Genomic DNA, 24,616 nt, shown 5'->3' on the forward strand with positions numbered 1-24,616 from the left:
GGCAAAGGGGTGCCGAGGTGTACGGGCGCTTGTGCTGGCGCTGCCCCCGCCGCTTCCTCCGGCACGGCCGCCCCGGGGGTAGGAAGGCCCCGCTGCTGTGCCCTGGCCGGCAGTGCTGCGGGTCGGCGTTCCTGCGGGGGATTTGAAATTCCCCCTTCCAGACGCAGGTCCACCAAGCGTTTGATCGTCTAAAGGAAAGTTGCACAATTTCACCCTTGGCTGATTTGTTTGCACAATCCTCCCCACGTGAAGCGAAGTTGGTGGTTTGCAGTGTTTTCCTTTAGCTGTTTGCATGGCATATTTTAAGAAATTTGTTAAGTAAAACTTTGAACGGGTCTTCTTTGTCTGCCGTTCCTTCCTGGTGTATCTGTCAGGCTGGAGATGAAGACGTATCAGAATTAAGGGAGTGAGAAAGGAAAGATGAGTGATGCTGAGTGGGATGCACGGTATTTCAGCGTGCAGTCTCTTCCATCCTATTTCTAGTTGCTACAAATGAAAAAGAATGGTATCCATTCCTAATATAATTTAATCTTTTTCCTGGATCTGTAATTGTAACTAGCTGTTGCTCAGTTAAAAGAAAAAGCCACACAAGTGCTTTAGTTTCTATTGACAGGTAAAGCCTTCTCTCCTGTGTGGAACATCTGCATTGTGTGCTGGTCACTGGATGTGTCTTCCTTTTCTGCAGTCTCATAATTTACAGTGACCTGTCACTGCAGTGGATTTTATTTAGCGGGAGTGAAAACAATTTGTATTTTTATGCAGAAAGAAATCTTTGACTAATTTAGATCCTCTTTTTAAAAGAGTTCTGTGCACAGGGCAATTAAACAGCTTAGTTCTCGCTTTAGTGGTGAGCAAGCCCCCTAAGAATCCTAGCTCAAACTTGGTGAGAGCTTTTCTTCCTCTTTAGCCACGGGAGAGCTCTGTCTTTTGTGTTTCCCCTTCTGTACACTGGTGCTTGTTGAGGCTTTTAAGGGTGGGTTGAGTCAGCGCCTGGGGTCAGAGCTGCCCCTTTGCTGGATGCTAGCAGGCAGGGGCAGGTTGGGAATGGTCCAGTTACCCGGGCACCTCTGGTACAAGCTCCAAATTCTGCTTCCTAATATATAAATCTTGTGCTGCCTAATGCCAGTAGCCCTGCTCTGGTTACCTGAGTGGCCGTGGGTATGAATAAAGTTCACTGATTTAGAAACAAGTCGGAGCAGGGGATCTCTGCTGCTCTGGGAGGTGAACCCAGAAACGTGCGTTGTGGATGGCTTTCTTGAGGAGTGGCATCCCTGCACCGATGGGGGCTGTGCGACAGCCCTGTGGGTGGGCTGCATTTGGAAAAATCCGCCGTCTCTGAGAAACTAACGCGGCCCCCCTGCAGCGTATGAGCAGCTAAAGCCGGGCTTTTCAGAGTTTGGTGGGGTTTGCGGCCGCCTGCTGCTGCTTGGCTGAAGGTCCACCTTAAATGTCCCTATATGAGTATGGAATCTGGCTGTGCCCCGGTGTAGTCTTACACCAGCCCGCCCTGGTGTGCTCCTGCCGGGCTTCAACTATACAAAAATAGACGGCATCCACTACCTAAGATGTCATTGTAACATTACTTATCTGAGGTGGAACCGAAGCCCTTATCTTTGACGCTGAACAGCACTTAAGTATCTCAGTTGCCTTTTAAAGGTAATTTGTTGCCCACATTTGTGGAGGGGGTGATGCTTGGGTTTTGCTTCCTCGCCATTGAGTCGTGGCTGTGGATATTTTGCTTTTAGTTCACAGCTTTCATTTTGAGGGTTGGTTTTAATATCTGTCTTGTCTGTGACATTGTTCTGCCACTATGAAGCTATGCTATAAAAATAAAATAACTCACAGGGATTTTATTTTCTTCTGATTAACTGCAAAGTTGTGATGCTTTGACATTGTTGTGTTTAGAAATAAGCTTTGAGCTGATGACATGGCAGCATATGATACTAATTTTGTTAGAAATGAATGTGCCAGTAGTGCTAATGTCTTCCATACTTGGGTTTAAGGGATGCTATCAATTCATGCTTGCCTCAATATTGACTTTTTTAAGCTGAGCTTTAATGGTGAGTGTTTTTACCCCCCCTGCCCCACGCAGTGTTTTGTTAGTAAAAAGTAGTTGTCAAACATTTTGGCAGCAGCAGTTTTCCAAGTTATGTTTCTTCCTAAGCTATGGAGGGAAACAACGTATGAGGAATAAAAGCACAAGTCATGACAGACCTGGTGTGGGCTTTTTGGCTGTTTTGCGGGCAGGGGAATACAGCCAAAGAAAGAAGGCTTTCAAAATTGCAGACAGTGCCTTTTGTTTTTATCATCTTTAAATTAAAACTCTAATCCTCTTCTGCAGGCATCAGTTGGATTTGGTCCTTGAATACTAAACATCATGAGCAACTACAGCGTGTCTTTGGTTGGGCCGGCTCCCTGGGGTTTCAGGCTTCAAGGGGGCAAGGATTTCAATGTGCCTCTGTCTATCTCTCGAGTAAGTCCATTTTTTTCTTTTCCTGCATGTGGATATCTGTTATGCCGTGGCCAACCCACAACCTTCAGACAAAGCCATTAATTACAGACACTGGGGCTCAACTTGCCCTGTGGCATGGAGGACTCTTGGGGGTCGGAGAGGGAGGGATAGAGCTGGGAAAATAAATCTTTATTGTATGAAGGCTCCAAGGAAATTAGCTTAGGAAGGATTTGTCCATTTGAAATGGTTGTTTTATCTGCATTTGCTTATTCAAATAACAAAAGAAACTACCCTTGAATTCCCTTCCCTGCTCCCATCCAGAAAACAGATGCAGAGGTTGGAGGCTGACAGGAAACAAGCAATTTACTTTGCTGGGCTGAGCCTCTGCAGTTCAAATGGGAAACAGTGGGGAAAAATCACTCGTGTTACCCTTGTTTATTCAGCAGCTCTTAGCTGCTCAAGGATCTTGTGGTGTCTGTTATTACAAATCCTACCATTTGTAATAAAAATGTCCTTAAATGACAGTAGTTGTAAGTAGCAGTTCATCAATATGTGCTTGAATGAACATGCCAGTTTCTCATGAGTGTTTTACAGAGAATGTGCTCTGAACTGGTGTTCAAAGGATTTGAGGAACTAAGTCAAAACAAATATGATCTTTGTACCCAGCACTGTCTAACTAGTTTCCTACTTGAAAACTGTGTTTTCAGGGAAGGCTTGTCTTTCAGTGTGGGCTGAGTTTCAAAGCCTTTTTCAGATGGCTGAAGCACTTTGCACATAAGATATAGGGACAAACTCTGCAGTATTGAATTTCTAGGATCAATGGAAATCTCTGGGTGAAGGGACTGGCTTTTGATGGCTCGGTACCCTGACACCTTTAAATCTGATTTGCCATGTGGAATCATTTATATACAAATGGCCCCTACTCTGTCAACAGCTCTTCTCTCCCTCCTGCATTTTCATGGAGTTTAGTGACAAAGATGAATTATTTTTTACACCTGTTGGGTCTGCAGAATTGATACTGCCCTGGGAGATGGAGCAGGTTTCTATTTGGGTTTATGCATCATGGTGGTATTTTTAGCTAATCTTAACTAGTGTTTCAAACCCTTCCAGTTCATTTAGTCTTGGCTTACCTTATCCACTGGTGGATTATGCTGGTGAAATTAAAGTACAGTTTGGCTCTGAAAAATTATTTTTATATGGCTAAAATAGACTGGAGAGCTGTTGAAATGCCTGTGTACTGATTAGGACAGTTAATGTCTGAGACAAAAAGGGGTTGAAAAGCAGTTTATTCCTGAATTCCAGGGACTTAAAGGCTGAACTGTAATTCAGTTTCTTGTTCAGTAGCTGATTACTTGTACACTAACGAGAAATTTGAACTGGAGATGTGGATAGCACTCTACTGATTTGATGGTCAAGAGCTTTCATGAAAAGGATTTACAAAGGCACAGGATCTTGCTTGCGTAGGGTCCTTGTGCGTGATACTGATGAGCAGTTAAGCACTATAGGCAGTAAGCCATGCGAAACAACCAGTTTCAGGAAAGGGTAATACTTTTTCTGTAGAGGCCTCTGTTATCCTGGAGATCTAGAGTGCAGTCCTGCTGTAAGCAGGCTTCCTATCTAAAAGAGGAAACATGTGGTGGAATTAGCCTAGACTAAAACTTTATTGCAGGAATCAAATACGCTGTCTCACGGAGTAGCCTGGAGGAATTGGCCTAAATAGGTACCTATAAAAGCCTCAGTTCTGGGATTCCCTAATAACAAATGTCAGTGCCCACAAGATCAGAACATAATGAAAGACGGGGACTGGTGTGGTTTTGGAATTTTAATTTGCGCATGTGCGGGAAAGCACAATCTCCACTTCACCTGTTATACCTCAGCACCGCTCCTCAGCTGCTCTGTTTCTTCCTACTTGTAGTTAAGAGTATGCTCTTGTTGTTGCTCTTGTAAGTGTTGGATGGCCTGGTGCCTTTTTTTTTTTATTTTCCCCCTCCTTTGGGTCAAAAAAAATGCATAGTTCTGGTGTGCCAATCCAGCTTTGGCCCGATAGTTTTTACTGGAAGAATTCAACACCCATGTTCCTGGTATGCTAGAACAGTGTGTACAATTCACCTCCCAAGCCCTTCTTTTCCTGATGTAGCATAAATTCCTTCCTGTATCTGCTAATTAAATTATTTTAGCAAAACAGCAATAAGACAGCATAATTATGTTCCTTGGCAAGGAGGGCTATTTGGTTTTGTTTTTAATTTGTCCTCTAGATGCTGAAGATGAATGCTGGGCTGCTGAGGGCTAATTTCCTGCTTTAGTTTAAACTCCTTGAAATTAAGTTTAAATAAAGTGTAGTTTCTGGAGCTCAGAAAATACACTGTTTTCTAAAGCTGTTTATCTGAAAAGTTAATCTCTTCATTAATGATTTGAACAAATTAAGATCTCCCAGTTCCTTGGAGAAAGTTTTTAGTAAGTCACTTGAGTTTGTACAGGATACAGTTTAAATGGGCGTATTCCTTGTTGCCTGTGTAGGGTAAAATGTGCCTGGTTTGTGTCCTTCAGTTGAAAATCTTGTGGTCAGTTAAGGTTAACATTAGTGCAGAGATAGCATTTGATTTTTCGTAAATTACTATATTGCAGCCTAGCTGCAACATAACCAATAGCAACAGCAGGGTTGTGTCAGTCACTTTATATAGCTGAGTGCTGTAAAGCTGCTATGTATAATTATACAGCTGTACACTTTTCATGGGAAGTAACAGACGTGATGCTGGGGTTGCTGTCATGGGATAGCTTTTACATATATCAGTGTAAGTATATACTGCATATGCACGTAGTTACGTATACATACATGACACATATAAAATGTATATTTAGTATAAATGTCTGTATGACACAAACGCATGCAGAACCTGTTGTGTGGACTTGTATCTGGCTGGACTTCAACAGGGTGGCTTTTCCCAGTCCTCCTCCCTGCCTGGTGAAGGCATTTGTCTGAGCCCTGCAGAGTGCCATTGCACAGGTCAGGAATTTAACACCGGGAAGCTGATGCAGGGCAGGAGCACTGGTGGGAGTGTGATGGGCGGTATGGTTCCCATGAAGGAAGGGCCCGTGGGAAGGAAGTTGCTCTGAAAGTAATAAGGGATAAAGGGTGGGTTGAGGTTTATTAACAGCCAAGTGTTGAAGTGGCTCAGGCTGCCACATGTAAGTGTACTGTAGGGCTTCCAAGTAGTTAATTCTGAGGTGGCATTTGTGTAACAAGAGATGGCAAACTGTGAGCAGTTAGCCTTCGGTGAAGAAGGTAGAAATTACTAGAGCCTGGGTATGCAAACTTGGATTTTTCTGGGTTGCTGTTCTTACTGTTTCCTCATGGCAGGTTATGTTAATTAAGGAAGCAACTGTTCTCCTCCTTACTCCTTCAAGACCTATGCTGTGATGCAAAAAAAAAAAAAAAGGAAAGCTAGAGGAGATGAGAACAAGATTTGTTTGGGCAGGAGTTTATTCTCATTCAGTAGAAGAAACAAATGCAGTTTTAGAAATAAACTACTCCAACATACTGCTAGGCAGGATTTGTGAAGTGGCTCTTGGGCATGTTGAATACCATATTAACAGAATTTGGGGTTAATCATATCTACAACATGATCTATGTTATTTAGGTGCAACGCAGTAGCTTTTAAAACTATCCATACTTCTTTGGAGTCTGAATTAACATTATGTTTATTTTACTTTTTTGGGAGTTGGTAAGTTCCCCATGCTTCATTAACATCACCAGAATAAACTCAATAAGCATGACTAACATTAGAACTGTCAAAACTGCTGTCCTCTGCAGATTGAAATAAATGCTGTTTGGTATTGATGATGTATTCATGATGTTGGGATGACCTGTGAGAGGTTTGGATATTTGTTCCAAATGTGTGCTTGCCATGTTAGCAGCTTATCAAAATGTTTGTGATGTAGTCTCTAAAAGGTGCTTCTCTCTGTTTTATGGCAATATTTACTACTAGAAACAAGGAAATACTCAAGCAAAGCTATAGTTTGAAGAGGAATGTAGTCTATAGGCAGTGTATACCCTCCCACCTAATGCAAATTTGTCGAATGTTTTCCTGTGTTTAAAAGTTACTTTTTTGTTGAATCCTGGTGGCAACTTTAGCTATTGTCTTTCAGAAGATGTTTTGCTATTTGTTTTTCTCTTGCTGTAGGAATTAAGTGGAATACAGTCATGTTGAAATGCTTGACCTGACTGACAGCTCTGTTTTTCTACTGCAGCCTCTTTCAGTGTGTTTCTCACACTGCCAGCTTTTTTCTGCTTCACTGATCACTTTTCTTCTTCAAAATACCCAAAACAAACAAACACCTTTCCCCCCTCAGAAATAACCCCTCGGTTTTGCCGTTTTTTCAGTTTTCATTATTTCAACTGTTTCAAGGATGTTGTTCTGTGTTGAAGTTTCAAGCTTATAGTTGATGGAAGACTCATGATAATAAATCTGTTGGCAAGAAGTACACTCAAAGAGTAGGTGGAAGAGCAGCCCACCTTGGGATGAAGTAGGGAATGCAAATACAGCATGTCAGCTGCTCAGCATTCATCCCACATGAGCATCCTGATGTTCTTTACGCTGGTGTTGGGAGGTCATTAATATGTGTGAAAATAGTGAGAAGACAATAAAGGAAAATGATGTTTTGAATGGACCTAGAGCATGTCAGCTTTGGGTGACTCGAGTCTGGCTGAGCCTCTTGCTCTTGTGTTTGTGTGAATTATTTTATTAAGCTATATGTGTCATTTCCAGTAAAATCAAGTTTTGTGTAAGTATGAAATAAGTTATTTTAATGGAGGACTGGGGAAATCATCTTTCAAGCAGGTATGTGAACAGGAGAGAAACAGAACTGCTGGCCTGGCCAGTGATAATTGTGTCAGTAACTTTATGCTTCATCCTGGAAGCTACTGAGAGCTCCTAACTAAACCCTAACTGGCAGCTGCTGGCATTGGTGTGCTGGCTTGATTTGTTATTGAGTTGTGATAGTTTGCACAAAATACAGCTGAAGATGGATTCCACTACTGCAGCTGAGGTGGACTGGGAACTGGCCGAATGGCAGAGCTCAGGGTTTTGATCAGTGGCACAGAGTCTAATTAGCGGCCTGCAGCCAGCAGTGTTCCCCAAGGGTCAATCCTGAGTCCAGTCCTGTTGAACTTACTCATCAGTGACCTGGATGAAGGGATAGGGTGTCTCCTCAGCAAGTTTGCTGATGGTAGAAAACTGGGAAGAGTGGCTGTGCTGCTATTCATCAGATCTGGTCAGGCTGGAGCGTTGGGCAGAGGGGAACATAATGGAAGTTCAACAAAACACAAATGCAGGGTCCTACACCTGGGGAAGAACAACCCTGTGCACTGGCACAGGCTGGAGACTGATCTGCTGGAGAGCAGCTCTGTTGTGAAGGACCTGGTGGACAGCAAACTGTCCATGAGCCAGCAGTGTGTCTTGGTGGCCAAGAAGACCAGTGGTATCCTGGGGTGCATTAGGAAGAGGAAGGTGGTCCTGCCTCTGTACTCAGACCTGGTGAGGCTGCATCTGGAGTGCTGTGTCCAGTTCTGGGCTCCTCAATACAAGAAAGACCAGAGAATACTGGGGGGAGGGGGAGGGGTCCAACAAAGAGCTATGAAGGTGAGATGGGGATGGGAGCATCTCTTTTATGAGGAAAGTCTGAGGCAGTTGAACCTGGAGAAGACATAGCCTGTGCCTGGGGCAAGGGACAATGGGCACAAACTGGAACACAGGAAGCTCCATCTGAATATGAGAAAAAACTTCTTGATTTCAAGGGTGACTGAGCAGTGAAACAGGCTGATGAGACAGGTTGTGGAGTCTCCTTCTCTGGAAATATTCAAAACCCACCTGGACCCAATCCTGTGCTAGCTGCCGTAAGTTAACCTGCTTTAGCAGCAGGGTTGAACCAGATGCTCTCCAGACATCCCTTCTAATCCCCAACCTTTCTGTAATTCTGTAACTTTCTGGCACAGCTCAGAGATGCTGTCAGACGTCACAGTATGTACCTGCTGATGCTGCTCCTGGAGCAGCAAATGCTGTATTTTACAGGAGCTATCAGTGCTTATGAAGTGAATGGGATTTGCCAAGGTACCAAGCAAGAAGTGTTATTCTGTTCTCTTTAATTCTGTTTACAAGATGTGGTTTACTGAAAAATATACTGAGAATGACAAACGAGCTACCAGTGCCAAAGCCTGTCTCCTCTGTGCACGGAGTCCTGAAGGAGCAGAGGTTTTTCTTTGGATGATTACAAAGTTCCCAGCTGCACAAGTGGTTTAATATGAGCAAGTGTTCTGAAACTCCTAAGAGTGCTGGTTAGTGCTTCAGAGTTTGCATAGCTGCCTGCAAGCAACAGTCTTTAGAGAGCTCCTCAGTTTGACTTGAAGATGGAAAGAGAGATCAGTTGGTACGGATGTAATTTCCCAGTTGCCTCTTTTCTCACTGTGGTTTACATCTTTGTGCTGAAAACTGGGAAAAGGGCTGTTTCCTCTGACCATTTGTTTTCCTTCCCTTGTCTATTCTGCTATGCAGTTTGAAGAATGACAGACCAGCACTGGTGTGTGGGCTTGGGAAGAAGGGAGGGCTTGCAGGAGAAGAGGCGTAAGGAAACTGTCTGCATCTCATTCTGTTTGTGACCTTATTTGTTAGACAGTCTCTTCAGACTGAGTAGGAAGCTAACTTTTAAAAAAATAGTTCTTCTGCTAATGTCATTCCACTGAAAGTGAAGCTGCCTGTACTGGGAGAAAAAGGAACCAAAGAGCTTGTAGCTAAGGGATGTCTGATGTGATGTGTGAGCACATTCTTTTTACATTAAAAAATGCTGGTTCTTCTTTTTTGCTTATAAGTGACAGTTTAGTTACAGTATGAGGAGTATAAGCTAAATATTTCATGATGGAAAAACTAAAGTATTTGTTTGCAGTGTCTACTTCTCAAAGACAGATGTAGTGAAAAAATAAACTCTGATTAGATGTTCTGAGCAGATGCAAAATTGGCAGTCCTTCCAGAGGCCAAAAGAGAGGAGCAGTTATTGAATAGTAACTGCAAAAAAATTAGGCATATTTTCTTTGCAAGTATCTCGCCCTGGAGGCCTGACAGCTTCTGTCGACTTCCCCACCATTTGGAGATTGCTATTTTTAGTGTAACTGTTTTTCTCATTATTCATTGGCCGATGGCTATCAAAAGGCATTGTGAGAAGAGACATGGTGTTGAAAGGTTTGTTTGTTTGGCTTTGGTATGGAGCCAGGAGATAACATTGTTGGCTTTTTTTTTTTTTAATTATTATTTGTTTTGACTTTTTAAGAATAGGTTTCATATGTTACCAATATAAGGGAAAGTGTGAGAGAAAACTGTCTCTCATGTGCCTAAGGCAGTGGAAATATGGGGAAGGTGATATTCTTCCTGCCAGTGGTCATAAAAAATGAAAATTGAGGCTGAGGTTAGTTTGAGCAAATATGAGGAATAGAATCATTTAGGTTGGAAAAGTCCTATAAGATCATTGAGTACAACCACTAACTCAGCACTGCCAAGTCCGCCACTAAACCATGTCCTGAAGTGCCACATCTACACAACTTTTAAATGTCTCCAGGGATGGTGACTCAACCACTTTCCTGAGCAGCCTGTTCTAATGCTTAATAACCTCTTTGGTAAAGAATTTTCCTCGTACCTGATGTAAACCTCCCTAGGCACAACTTGGGGCCATTCCTCTTGTCCTGCTTGTTTGATGGGAGAAGAAGCTGACCCTCACCTTAGTACAGCCTTGTTTCAGGTAGCTGTAGAGAGCAGTAAGGTCCCCCTGATCCTCCTTTCCTCCAGATTAAACACCCCCCAGCTCCCCCTGCTGCTCCTCACAGGACTTGTGCTCCAGACCCTTCATCAGCTCTGTTGCCCTTCTCTGGACGCACTCCAGCACCTCAATGTCTTTCTTGTAATGAGGGGCTCAGAGCTGAACACAAGATTCAAGGTGTGGCTTCACCAGTCATGAGTACAGGGGTACAATTCCTTCCTTGATCTTGCTGGCCACACTATTGCTGATACAGGCCAGGATGCCATTGGCCTTCTTGGTCACCTGAGCACACACTGGCTCATGTTCAGCTGCTGTCAACCAGTACCCCCAGGTCTTTTTCCACTGGGCCATTTTCCAGCCACTCTGCCCCAAGCCTGTTGCACTTCATGGGGTTGTTGTGACACAAGTGAGGACCCGGCACTTTTCCTTGTAGAATCTTACACAGTTGGTCTCAGCCCATTGTTCCATCAAGTTTGTTTGCTTCTACAGGTGGCTGTTACAAAAATAGAGACAGAAGGGATGGAGGCCACTGCTAAGGCCAGTGTTATATAAATTTGAATGACTCAAGTCTTCAGGGCAATAACAGCAGTGAAAATGTGACAGAAGTACCTCTTCAGGTTCCCTTACTATACGAGGTCCTCAAGCTGAATTTGCAGAGAGAGGTACTATCTTTTCTCAGAAGAGTTGACATGGGTTCCTCCCCCTTTTTCCCATTTATCTGCTTCTTTCATTACTCACCTTTCAACACTGTCAGTTACTGGGGTGGTGTCCCACGTGCAGCAGCTTTTCATCTTTTGTCTCAAGACACTGCGGTTTCATGTAGTTGCTTGGGTATGCTATCCCAAGTAGAGAGGTAGCAAGGGGACAAAGTAGCATGCTGTAAGTTGATGATCGTGTCATGGTGCACACCCTTAAAGTACATTAATAAGTGCTGCACCAAAAACTGTGCACCAAAACTCCTGGATAAGCAGCCACAGAGCACGAAGACTTGTAGGCCAGAAAATCTCAAGTAGAATAGTCCATAATGTTTTACCACTATGGATTAGTATTATAGGTTTTTTTTCTCATTTTGAATTACTCTTTTATTGGGAACTTCAGCTTAAACAGTTAAGTTTAGTAGAGGTAAATGAAGAGATAGTTGAAAGTATTTGAACGAATGAACTCTTGCAACTGCTGTCAGCTGTGCCTGTAGCAAAGCCCTAAAGTAAAATGTAATGCCTTGTGTGAAGTCCCATAGGCTAAAACGTGGATCTTGCCAGGTCTCTAGTAGTCCTGTTGGAAAGGTCAAATGGTTTGCATGTTAACTGGATATGAAAGAAGTTTGACTTATCCTGGTCTATATTAAGGAATGACCTAACACAGTATCTAGTTTTTTCCCTAACAAGTAATAGAACAATATGAAGTACTTACCATGGGAAGGCAACAGAAACTTTTATTTTGTGTTAATTATTTCATAGCTCTTTTGAAGAACCCTGCCTAGTGATTTAGATGCTAAGCCTGGATTAATGTAGAGTGCATCAGTTTCAGGAGGGTAAGACTCCCTGTTTGTTAAGCTTTTGTATTTATGAATGTAATTGGATTATGTTTAGTTATTCTTGCACCCAAAATTTATTCAGGCTATGTAGAAGATGATCAAAGTGTCTCTAAGTGTGATGATGTATTGGTAGCAATATCATTTGAGATTTTTAAAAAGGAATTCTGTAGAGCCAAGGCAAAATGCTCTAAATATATAATATGAAGACATAAATAAAGGTGTATTTTTGTTGTTAAAAAGATTATATCACTTTGGTGGAAACTCTAACTATAGAGCTATAGAACATTTTGTTCAGAACCCTTAAAAAAAAAAAAGGCAGCTTTGCTGTGCAAACGCTCCCTCTGCCAACAGAGCAGCTCAATCGCAAAGTTTACAGTGCATCTGCTATTAAAGATTTTTCTTTTTAGTGTGCATCTTATACATGAGAAGCCAGGTGTAGTTTTGAGTCCAAGGCTGCCAGTGTTTTGTACCTTTTCTCTTTGTGGTTCTAGACTTTGCATTACATTGTGAAAGACATGGAATGGCAGATTCATGGCATTGTTTGTCTTCAACTTGCTTGTTTATCTGAGCAATACCTTTTGTGCTGTTATAATTTTCTTTACCTAATGCCTTTAAAAGGAGAGACAAAAAAAAAGCAAAGAAAAAATCAGTGGAGATTTACAAAGCACAGAGCTTGTGGAAGTAGGGTTGGGCTTTCTTTTATTAGACCGATACGGAAATGGAAGGCTTGTAAAGCCTTAAACATCAAACACATCTTGATAAATTCACAGAGAATCACAGAATGGGTCAGGCTGGAAGGGACCACAGTGGGGTCATCTGGTCCGACCTCCCTGCTCAAGCAGGGTTATCCCAGAGTACCCAGCACAGGATTGTGTCCAGATGGTTCTTGGATATCTCCAGTGAGGGAGACTCCACAGCCTCTCTGGGCAACCTGTTCCAGTGCTTGGTCACTCACACAGTAAAGAAGTTCTTCCTCAAATTCATGTGGAACTTCCTGTGTGTCAGTTTCTGACATTGATGAGGTCCCTCTTGGTCATCCCTATTTGAGGCTGAACAAGCCCAGCTCCCTCAGCCTTTCCTGGCTAGAGAGGTGCTCCAGTCCCTTAATCATCTTTGTCACCCTCCACTGGACCTGTTCCAGGAGCTCTAGGTCTCTTGTCCTGAGGAGCCCAGAACTGGACACAGCACTCTAGATGAGGCCTCATCAGGACTGAGTAAAGGGACAGGATCACTCCTCTCAACCTGCTGTCCATGCTCTTCCTAATGCATCTCAGGATCCCACTGACCACCTTGGCTACCAAAGGCACTGCTGGCTCATGGAGAGTTCGTTGTCCACCAAGACCTTCAGGTCCTTCTCCACAGAGCCGCTTTCCAGCAGATCAGTCCCCAGCCTGTGCTGGTGCATGGGATTATTCTTTCCCAGGTGTAGAACCCTGCACTTGCCTTTGTTGAATTTCAGACAGTTCTCCTGTTGGCTTTCTGCAGCTGCTTATCAAATCACAGTGTTTTGAATCTAGGCCAAATTAGAGTGTTCTTTGCCCAGTGTCTAAGACAGTATGCTAGCACTTGTTCAGAAATGAAAAGGCAACCCGCAAACTATATGTTCAGGATATATTTAACCCTTGGGGGATGGTGCTCTCGTTCTTTGTGAGGGACTGTTTGTTGGATTAATGACTTGATCAAATATAATGTAAATATTCATCAGGGGCCACAATCAGGAATCATTAATGGTTGGAGAGCCTTGCGTGCTACCTGAGCCTGAGTTCCTGTCTTCTTTAAATCTTTTCTTAATGCAGAGAGGTGTGAGGAAGGCCACCCCTCCCCAAATATTGGCCCTCTCAAAAGTGGGAATAAGCTCTTGTAATGCTAAATAGTCCTCTTGGGTGTGAACTGGCCCCCACCCCTGTCAGTGGTAATCACTGGCTGAAGAAGGTTGGCAGAAGAAAACCTGTGCTTGCATTGTCATTGCAGGGCTCAAAGCCAACTCCACGATGAGACTTCCTCCATCAGTGCTCTAAGCAGGGACAGTAGGTGGGACTGGTGCAGCAGAGGTTCACTCAGCCCATGGGAACTGGATCTGCTGGCACAGTGGTGGCAGATACCTGGGGACAGTACAGGCTAAAAGTGCTGAAGCCAGACTTGCTAGGACATGTCTGTCAGCGTACTAAGCTGTGAAAATTGCCGCTGAATGCTTATTAAATAACAACTTCTGTCAGCTATGAATACATTCTATTCTCTCCACTTTCCAGCTGTCATATTTTGGCAGCTGGCTAGAATCAAAAGTTGTTGTAGCAGGGGCTTACATGAATCTCCTTTGAGAGCATTATTTGTAAATTAAATTAGTTTGGTACTGTGCAGATCAGTCATAATCCCATAAATGCTAAGAACCCAAGCCTTGGCACTGGAAAAACACTCAAGCAAAAGTGCCATTGTGGGCATATAAGTTGTTTCCATAAGAAGACTCTTGGATAAGGCTTAGCCTGTGTTGATGTACATCACGGCTTGGGACCCTGCAGTTTTGGTTTTTCAGATTGTTGTTACCAGGAAGAAAGAAGCACAGGCTTGCTTGGAGGAGACAATTGACTTTTCCCAGACAACTTTCTACTTTCTCTCAAAGATGCAGGAGTCAGTGACTGTTAGCCTAGGTGAACTGACTAGCAGAGATATTTGTATGGCATCCAGAGAGCTCGAATAGAAACAGGCCTTTGACCAGACAGTCAAATTCCATCAGTAAATCAAGTGCTTAAATAGTGCTACCTCTTGCTCTGGAAATGCTGTAGAGATGCTCCATCCCCTTCTCTCTTTGCAGTATGCAATTATTGTATAAGCTAGAATTTTTAATGTAGAGATTATTACCCTTAGAGCATGTCCTTTTTTTGGGTAGTTGCTTCTGAACTGTTGCTTCTAAACCATGGGTTAAATAATTGAGCTTATGAACAAAATACAGATGAGTAGATTTTTTTTTTTGAGCGAAAGAATGAATTTTGTGTAAATGTCTAGAAATGCAATTCACTTTCAATGTGAAAACCTAACGATGGTTTCCATGAGGTGTGCACTTAAAGCTTGGAGGCCTGAATTCTTGCAATGTCTCTCTGGATAAAAGTATCACCATCCCTCTTATGTCAGAGGGAACATGATACTCTCTGGCCAGTAGAGTAGCTCCTCTGTGGGAGTATTTTCTTCTGTTGACACATCTCCACTTCAGCTTTAAAATGTAGAAACTGCTGATTGTTGAAACTTAAAATTACATTAATTTGTGTTGATACCTGACCTGACGAAAACTGCTGCTGTTGCAGTTGACAGCTCAGATCCGTTTATACCTCTGTCCTGGATGGTGTGGGATGAAATAACTGGAAATTGCTCACAGGAAACTCTGATTGGAGCAGTCAAAAGAAGGATTTAGGGCAAACCAGTTGGTCCTGATGCTTTACTTTGTAACCTCCTACAGCTGTGGAAGGCCAAACTGCTGGGGTGTTCTCCCCACTGCTTCTTCCTTGCAAATATAAGGCACACTTTTGGCATTGGGATGGAAGCAAGTACAGGATTTTGGATGCCGTAGTCATTGAGGTCAACTGGTTCCTGACCTCCTCAACAGGATGAGTGCCTCCAGTGCTTCTGGTAACTGTGAATGCCTCCCCTGTCACTCATTCATTCTGTACTTTTTTTTCCCTTAATTGCACATCCTAATTTTCCCATTCCTACTTTCTACATTCCATTTCAGAATTCCATTTCTTTAGCAAGGAGCATATTCCCAGGGTACAAAATGAGGTTTTGTAGAGAGTTTCCTGTCCTGTTTTGCCCTGATGATGATTACCTACTCAGCCTCTATTCTGCAGCAGGGACTCATTCCCTTGAGAGGAACGTTTGTATGACTTGGAAGGGGGCTGGATATAGGAGATAGGGCCTCACAAGAGGGAATTCCTCATGAAGAAAACTATTATCCAGAGTAAGGGGATAAAGATGAGCATAGTGGAATGTGTAACTGCTGTGCTTCTGGAGAAGAGTACACTTGAGAGGGGTGGCATGCAAACAGTTTAGACTTCAATGCAATGATGTTTAAGTAATGTTAGTGTCATTTCTAGGAAACATAGTGCATCACAGTGGGCATTATGAATTCGGAAATAACCTCACTTTGGTATTTAAGATAGCAAACCACTCAAATTGAATCAGAGTTGGTTTTCTAGTGCCACTTTTTTCAGTTTCTGCCAAATAGGTTTGAGTCCATCAGTTTGTTGCCTGTTTTATCAGAAAGAGGAAGGCATTTTTTCAAGAACACAATCTGTACTGCCTTTAAATTTTGTCCTTCCTTTTCTTAGCTTGAGCACCTGTGTCTTACTGCTGAAATAAGTTTACCAGGAGTTTTTGCCCTTAGTTATCACTTAAGAGAAATGCTGTTCAGAAACCATTATTACTTGTGGTACTAACAGGGTTTAGGATTCAAAAAGCATGTGAAGGGATAGGAATAAAGGCAATAATAACTCACAAGCTAAAAAACTTCAAAAACTAGTGAATATATACTGTGTTTGTCAGAGAGCTCCAAGTGACAAGTGGTAAGAGATTTAACTCTGTATAGCAGGTGGTATAAGTAGTTATAGGGATAGCTTGCCACTGTTTTGAATTGCGTTAGTACTGTGTTGTAAGTCTGTAACCATCCTTTTCCTTCCCATTTTTCCTTACTGTGCCAGTCCTTTCCAGAGTGTAGTATGTCCTGGGTCTACTGTTCCCAGCACTGGGTTTCTGTTACGTGAGAAAAGCAGGGCTGTATATAAGCAGCTTTTGCTTTATTGGTGCACTTGCAGGAAATGCTTCAGCATCAAGAAACAAGCTGCTCTTTTATGAGCACTTGGGTACTACTGGATTCCTGAATAAACACTGTCAGCAGCATGTGCATGCTTTGGGTTTCCAGGCCAAAAGTGCTGCTGGCTTCTAGGGAAAATTCTGTAGCTGGTGTTATGTGTGAGGTGGCAAAATGGGTCTGGAGATGTCTTCTGCTTTTCAGTTTCCTGACAGATTCTTGACCTTCCTGGGCATGACTCAACTATGTATTCCAGTTTCTTTCTACCCTGTGTGTGGGGCTGTCTTTTGGACCCTGCCACAAGATCCCTTTTGCTCTCCCAACATCATGGCAATCCTAGTGGCTTCCTTCCCTCAGCTGCTTCAGGCCATTCTGATTCAGGATGGCACAGAGGGTTTAGGTTTTGTTTGCCCATGAGGCTGTTATAATGTGATAGAGTGAAACGTCATAAAGTAGCAGCTTTATTGGCTTGATCTCTGTTCATCAATAAATGGAGTCTACAAGCAAAGTGTTGGTTAAAAAGCACACAGAAAATACCAGTTTGGCCATGCCCCCATCCCTTTTCACGCTGGGAGGAAGAATAAAGGTTGAGTTGTTGAAAGGCTTGAATAATATGGAGCCAAAATCTAACTCACCAGAGGGGCCACGCTGCAGCGCAACAGATCTGAGTTTGTTTTGCCAGTCATCCCATAAGGAGCAGGAAGTGCTTTGAGATATGCACCAGTAATCTCATCTGGATGTTAATCAGGACCACACATAGCTATCTTCAACCTCTTGATGTCTTCCTGCCTGTTGAAGAGATATTCCTAAAGCAGCCCTTCCAAAATCGCTGAAATCAAGATTATAGAGGAAATCAGTTACTTTTGCTGCTGCTGTTCTTGAGTGTTACAGTAACTGTGAATTTTTGGAGGAGAACATTGCGGGAGGTTGCTTTTAAGCTCCCAGTCCTTTGTATTGATGTGCTTGTATCAAAATCTGAATTCAGTTTAAATCATTGAAATAATCCTTTGGTCTTGCATTGCACATTTAAGAAAGGTACGTTGGAAAACCCAGCAAAACCTCAGAGTGTATCTTGGCAATAAAACTGTGAGATTAAAAAACACTACTTATTTCTGGGGCCTGACTCATGATTTTTGAATGTGTGAGGGTGGCAGCGCTGGCTGGTCAAGTAGCATTATAAATATTTCAGGACTTTTGGGCACAGAGCTCTGCCAAATATTTTGCTCATGTTAGGTGTTTTTTCCTAATTCCCGGAGCAAATTTTTGCAGATCTCTTATAATCTGGGTTGTGTGTGTAATTAAACAGACAACATGTCAAATCTCCAAATTTCTGAAAATGCTGCATCAAATTCAAGTATTTAAATCAATTACATAGTGACTAAAGTGTTGCTGACTGTCTACAAGCTGTTTTATTGGGACATGGTGTATGCAGTTTCATGTATATGTGGTAGAGGAAAGTGAATTGCAGAGCAGCTGGCTTGCTAGAGATCTTCACAACTAAACAGTACATGGCATGTGTGGTAGAATTTCACCCTGTTAGGAAAACAAATTGGGCAAATTGGTTGATTATTAATGGTGGCTCCACCTTCTGGTGTCAGCATATGCAAAGCAAAAGAGGTGGTAGTGGTGGTGTGTGGAATAATTGAATAATTCTTCCTGCCTTCCAGGAAGCCCATGGTGCCCTGAAACTCGTTCAGCCCAGTCATAAATGAATTATCCTCTGACAGATTGTGCTCTGGGGGAAGTATATTTCTATTAGTTTTTATGAGGCATTGCAAGTTGCAGCAGGCCAGGAATGTTAAAAGATGGAGAAGGCTTTCAGTGGATGTGTGTGGGAATTTCTTGCTCAGGACTTCATTTAGCACTGGAGTGTGGGGTGCTGCAGGCAGAGGGGCAGCACGTCCCCCACCATGCTATGGAGCCACTCCCGGCAGTGTGGGGGGACTGGGCAGTGCAGGCATTGGCCTCGTGAATTTCTCGGGCATGACTTGCTAGGAACACTGAACAAGGTCTCTCCAAGCTTTAAAATGAGAACTGAACTGGTAACTTCTTTTCTCCAAGTACTGAACATGCAGATGTGAACAAGCTGTTTGGTGCAGTACTGAAATAATGAGGTTGAGAGCAGTGGGTGAAGAGCTGTGGGCAGAGGGTCTCTTTTGCTTGCAGTATATCCAGATGAAAAAGCTGGAGGATGAATAGATACACTTATTCCTGTAATTTCTGTCAGAAGCGCGTTGAGTCCCAGCTTCCATTGTGGATAGGCCCTTTAATGAAGAAAGTTTTGAGCTTCCTTTATCTTTTAAGGATTCAGAGTTGCAGAATGGGTCAGGTTGGAAGGGAGCACAGTGAGTCATCTGGTCCAACATCCGTGCTCAAGCAGGGCACATGGCACAGGATTGCATCCTGTTCTTGAATATCTGCAGTAAGAGAGACTCCACACCCTTTCTGGGCAATCTCAAGTGCTCGGTCACCCACACAGTAAAGAAGTTCCTCCTCATACTCAGTAGGAATCTCCTGTGTGTCAGCGTCTGCCTGTTGCTTCTTGTCCTATAGGTTGGCACCACTGGAAAGAGCCTGGCTCCATCCTCTTGGCACTCCCCTTTTAAATTCTTATATACATGGATGAGGTCCCCTCTCCTGGGACAGCTTCACTGATTTCTTCTCATCTGGGGGAGATGAGACTTTAGCCGGTGAAAATTCTGTATTATTCCACAAAACTTCTTTGCTTATTGTGTTTGCTGCTCTTCTAACAAGTATATGTCATTTGTGGGAAATCCTTGTAAATAGGGGATGGAGCATGGCAGGTAAGATAGTGAAGAAATGTTGGAATAAGTAGATATGCAGATAATAGTAACCTGAATCTTTCTTGAAGATGTGTAGGAAATATACTGCTTGATTTATAAATTTGCTACTTTTAAAAAGCACTACGACATAAAGATGCTGGAAGTAGGTGTGGAAAAGGTCTAGATGATGTTGCATACATATCTGGGCTGGGCCCAGTCATTGTAAACCATGGGGCCTGTAATGTATGTAAACTCTCATGGCTTCTCTTTTTGCAGAGAAGAAAGAATGTTGCTTACAATATGTGCCTTATGTCTCCATATGCTATTGTTTAAAATAAGTAACTGAGAGCAGAACATAACAAATGTGTAAGCAAAGTGCTGTACACAGTTATTACAGGACATAATTTCAATGCATTTACTTTGAAGCTGGATTTCAGTGCAAGAAAGGGCTCTATATTGTAAGTTAGACTAGCTCTTGGATTTTTAACTAACACATTGTGGGGAAAAAAATTGAATTAATACAATCCCCTTAAGAGAAACTCTAGCCTTAATATCTTTTCCTTTCTTTATTTTGTTTGCTCTTGATGTAGAGGAATATGACAGCTGGCGTGATGCCTCCTTTTTGAATTGTGCCATTTAGCATTTCTGGCAGCTGGATACGTGTGGAAAGCTGTATAGTCACAAATCTGTTTCTCATACCTTTTGTAGTCTGTTTTTCATCAGATAGAAAAATGTTAATACCCCTTGAACTTTGCTCCTTTGGCTCACCCAGACAGTAATTTACTTGAGCATTTCCTGTATGTTGTCTCTGGGTACAGAACTCGTGGTTTCCATCTCTGCTGCATTATAATCTCCACCAGTGTGGTGCCTCCTTCCCAGGCTTCTTGGGGTACTTCCTAGGGCACTCCAGACTGGCATACTGCAGCAAATTTGCAATGTGCAAACTTGTGGAAGGGAATTTATCCTAGTCTGAAGTGAAACTTGAAAAAAAAATTCATGGAATCATAGAATGGGTTGGGTTGAAAGGGACATTTAAGATCATTTACTTCCAATGCCCCTGCCATGGGCAGTGACACCTTTTGCTAGACCATGCTGCTCAGAGCTCCATCCAGCCTGGCCCTGAACGTTTCCAAGGATGGCGCACCCCTAACTTCTCCGGGCAACCTGTTCCAGTGTCTCACCACTGTCACACTGAAGAATTTCTTCCTGGTATCAAACCTAAACGTACCCTCTTTAATTTTAAATGCTCACTTTGTGTATTTATTGCAATACTGTTGATATTTCCTATATATCTTAGGAGAGTTTCATAAATTTTCTGGTCAAACAGAAGTCTGCCTACAAAGAGTTACTGCTTAGAAAAGAAAACCTTAGACAATCCTATTTCTTCCACGTGTTAAAATGTATTTTGATACTAGTAAATGAATATTTTCAAAAGTGATGAATAAAACCATGGTTTTCAAGAGAATTTTCCTTGCTTCATTAATGCGTTTTGGCTTCGGAAACTTACAGACAAATGAAGAATACAGCACAGAGCTGATTTGGCTGTTGAGTGAATATTTTATGTTTCTTCAGGGTACATGAGAAATTTTGTGTTGTTTGTGGGCAAATTCCATTCAACTCTGACCATTGTGCTTTAGTATATAAGCAGATGCTAAAATTTGGACACTCGAACATGCAGATATTGGCATTCATATCCTTGGTATGGAGTGGTCACCTACTGCCAGCAATCTCCTTAATGGTCTTACCTTCTACTACTTTTCTTCTCCACTATTTTTTTTTCCTTTATAGCAAAGCTGAAATAAGAAGCTGGTATTTCCTTTGCAAATATGCCTTGCTCTTCCTTTTCACTGCTGGTCTTAAATGCTGCTGAAACTGTACTTTGTTTCTCTTATTCAGTTCTTCTAAGACTTGGAGCTCTTCTCAGAACTCAATTTTTTTTGCATTTGAAAAAAAAAAAAGAAAATTTTAGAGTATTTGAGCCAAGCCACCAAAAAAAAAAAAAAAGCAAGTATCAAAACACAAATAGTCACACCCTTGAGGGGAGGATGAGATGATATCTTTCAAAAAGCTCTTCCTCATCAGCAGTTACTGAAAAATTTACTTTGGTGCTCCTCAGAAAATATTTTGAGCTATTAATGAAATTTGAAACTTGATTTAGTGTGTTACTTTCTTTAGTCAAGAATGTCTTGAAGCTCTTGAAAAGCCAATTTGTAAGTTATTGCAAGGATTAAACAGACTCATGTTGACATAAGTAGGCTTTCATGTTTATTAGCTTTTAGTGTAGACATAAAGAATGTGTATGTATGTGTGTCTCTGCCTGCTTTATTTTAGTGCTGCAGAACGATGAGGAGAGAGATGTTGCAACACTAAGTTTTTTGTTCAAAGTACAACCTGATCTGCTGCCAGCAGGCCCTGGAAAGCTGTCGTGCCAGGCCCAGCTTTTTATTGATGCATACCAGCTCAGATACAGAGGTGGTAACAAATACCTGCAGGGGTCATGCCTTTAAAAATTCTTCAGCGCAGCCCTATTACCAAAATCTTCATGATCAGTAGGTATTTATACATTACAGCTGAGCATTGCCGTTCAGTTTGGGGTGGATTCAGTCTCTACAAGCACCCACCAGAACTCTCGATCCAGGATTAGAAACTGGCTCCCACGAAAAGCAGTATCTGCAGTGGTACCTTCTGGGGAAGGTGTGGCTCGGGCTGTGTCCTGTAGGGCAGCTTCATACGTGCAATAGTTTGCTGTGGCCTGACCATTCTCCTACGTGGCAACACTGCAAAAAAAAAAAAAGGTGATTGCTAAATTGTGCTTGAATTTGCAGTGAAAACCAACCTGATTCGTGTGTTTTCCAGCCCCTTCCCTCACTGGGGTCTCAGACAAGGAGGGATGAATTTCACTGTCAAGATAGATTAGTGGCAAAGGTCTCAAATTCTTTCCTCTTGTTTGTTGCATTCCACATACCTGCCGGAAGCACAGGGTTTGTTAGCCAGCCTGCGAAGGAGCAGAGGTCTGAAATGTTTCAGGGCTTTGTTCTGGTTTTGCCTTGCCCTTTAGCGGGAAGTAGGCGTGCAGGTGATGCCACAGCTGTGGCACGGCCTGTCCGTGTGTCCCTGTGTCCGTGTGTCCCTGTGCGCCGCGCCACGTGTGTGCTCCCGGCGCCGCGTCCCAGCCCTCCGGGCACGGCACAGCCGCTCTCGCTGCCCTGCCTCTTCTGACCTCTTGCACTTTCTTGTATTACTGGCTGAGCCCGGCCCTGGGAAAGCACCCAAGCCCTTCATTTTTTACTAAGTATACTTCAGGTGGATACTTCTGAATGCTGTTCTTAGTTCTGCATTAAAACGAGGCCTTTGTTCCCACTTAAACAGTGAAGACTGGAGTTGTAAATCTGATCAAGAGACCATAGATCATAGTTAGTCTCAGTTGCAAACTCAGCTTGTTTATCTCTGTTCAATGCGAGACCCTTTCCCAAGAACCTATGGCATTTTTTCACTGCCTTTGGGATACTTCTGCACATCTGGATTTGGCAGAAGTATTAACTGGCTCCTGTAGTTCTTAATACCGTAAAGCTGTGGCGCTGCTCTGCTTCACCGGAGAACTGGAGATGAAGCCGAAGGTTCATTATAAAGCATAACTGTAACACAATCTATAGCAGAATATTAAAGTGACGTGCCGGCTGGATGTGCTGTGGTTTTAAATAACTTGCATTCATGTCCCCCGAGTACCAGATGAAAGTTTAGACCCTTGCTGGGCAGCCCACGCCACGCTTGGAGTACACTGTTCAACACGTAGGCTCTGGGGCGCCAGTGTCTGTTTTGGAGACTTTTCTCTATCGCTTGCTCTTCCATTTCTTTTTTAATCGCACTTGGCAGGGTGTTTTTTTGTTTGAGTTTTTGTTTTGGTTTTTTTGGAGGAGGGTTGTTTTGATTTTGGTTTTTTGTTGCCTTTTTATTTTTAAACCAAATTAAACTCACAACTCTGAAGACAAAGCTCTCGCTTCCTAAACCACGTCTGTCTGTAGATAAATGGCTGTGAGCCATTTAATTCCTGTTCCTTACCACCCTCATGCCTTTCGTAGCACTAAATTAGCCTAAAGTGATTTTATTTTTACTTCCAGATGGTATATATAGGGGAAACAGCATTTGACCAAGATTAGATTTTTGGGCAGCTCTGCTAAATTGTGTTAATTGGACATTATTTAAAATTTGAAAATAATATTTAGAAATATTTAATTATGCAGAACTAAACTATCTATCGTTCCATACACAAAAAAAGAAAGATCATATTCATTGGAAAAAGAAATACAAATGTTTTTTGTTGGCGGACGGGGTTGGTTATCTCTATGACTAGTACCAATTTCTTTGTGTGGTGTGTCCCAGAAACAGAGGAGCTTGCCTGGAATCGCCTTTGTGATGATGTGTATTTATGTGGTTTACATTGTCACTCAAAATTCTGTTCCAGTTGCGGGGTGTTTCCTCTGGCATTACAAGTCTGGGCTTTATGATTTGAGAGCTCCTCAGCTCCATCTCCAATAACCTTGAGCACTGACATAAGTCTGTATTGCTTCAATCCTGCTATTCCCCTGACCCTATGTACCACCCCCAGCCCCTGTGCTACTGCCACTGCTCATCCATTCACATGCTGTGATAAAAGAGCACAGAAATAGACTTTGCTTTCATTTTTTGTGGGAATTACCATTAGCTTTTCAGTTAGGGATATGTGCTCCTCAAAATTTGGTTTTCAGGAGAACTACCTGTAACTACAGGGCATTGTTATTGAAGTGTCATGTTTAGTGATATAAATTGGAAGTTAAAGCACATTCTTGTTTTGTTTTGGGGAGGTTTGTGTAATCCCGCCCCAGGGACGTAGAAGTTTCCCTGCCTGTGCTGAGAATTACCTGTCACTTGTTTCTGACCTGGCTTAGATTCAGTGATATAAAGGGAGCTGCTACACAGCATATGCATATCTGACTAGTAAAGCTTCACAAATGATTTACTTCCTCTGATACCTTCATTTTCTGTATCTTCTTGCGTGGCCTTTTATATGCAGGGCTCTGTATTGCCCTCTCTGCTCTGGGCTGTAGCAAACACACTTTGATGTGTTTGAATGTGACAGATGATTTTGTTCTTCATTGGGTTGTGCTTGATCACTGTTGTTCCAACCTGCCTCTTCTGCTGCTGAGTTGCTGTATCAGCCTTGTACTCCTTAGGATGATGAAAACCAGCCTGCTTGTGTCCTCTCTGCAACAGGG

General features: G+C 42.6%; 1 protein-coding gene across 1 annotated transcript in view; it reads left to right on the plus strand.

Annotated features, from left to right (window-relative positions):
- The first annotated feature begins 2,341 nt into the window (after nucleotides 1–2,341).
- The window catches only part of PDLIM5 (PDZ and LIM domain 5), a 50,884-nt gene continuing 28,609 nt past the window's right edge, over nucleotides 2,342–24,616 (plus strand). Inside the window, exon 1 of the mRNA XM_008641359.2 lies at nucleotides 2,342–2,473. Within this exon, the coding sequence (XP_008639581.2) occupies nucleotides 2,378–2,473 (96 nt within the window). The 5' untranslated portion in view covers nucleotides 2,342–2,377. The remainder of the gene's footprint in view (nucleotides 2,474–24,616) is intronic.

This window comes from Corvus brachyrhynchos, unplaced genomic scaffold (assembly GCF_000691975.1).
Source record: "Corvus brachyrhynchos isolate BGI_N302 unplaced genomic scaffold, ASM69197v1 scaffold229, whole genome shotgun sequence".
NCBI classification, from domain to species: domain Eukaryota; kingdom Metazoa; phylum Chordata; class Aves; order Passeriformes; family Corvidae; genus Corvus; species Corvus brachyrhynchos.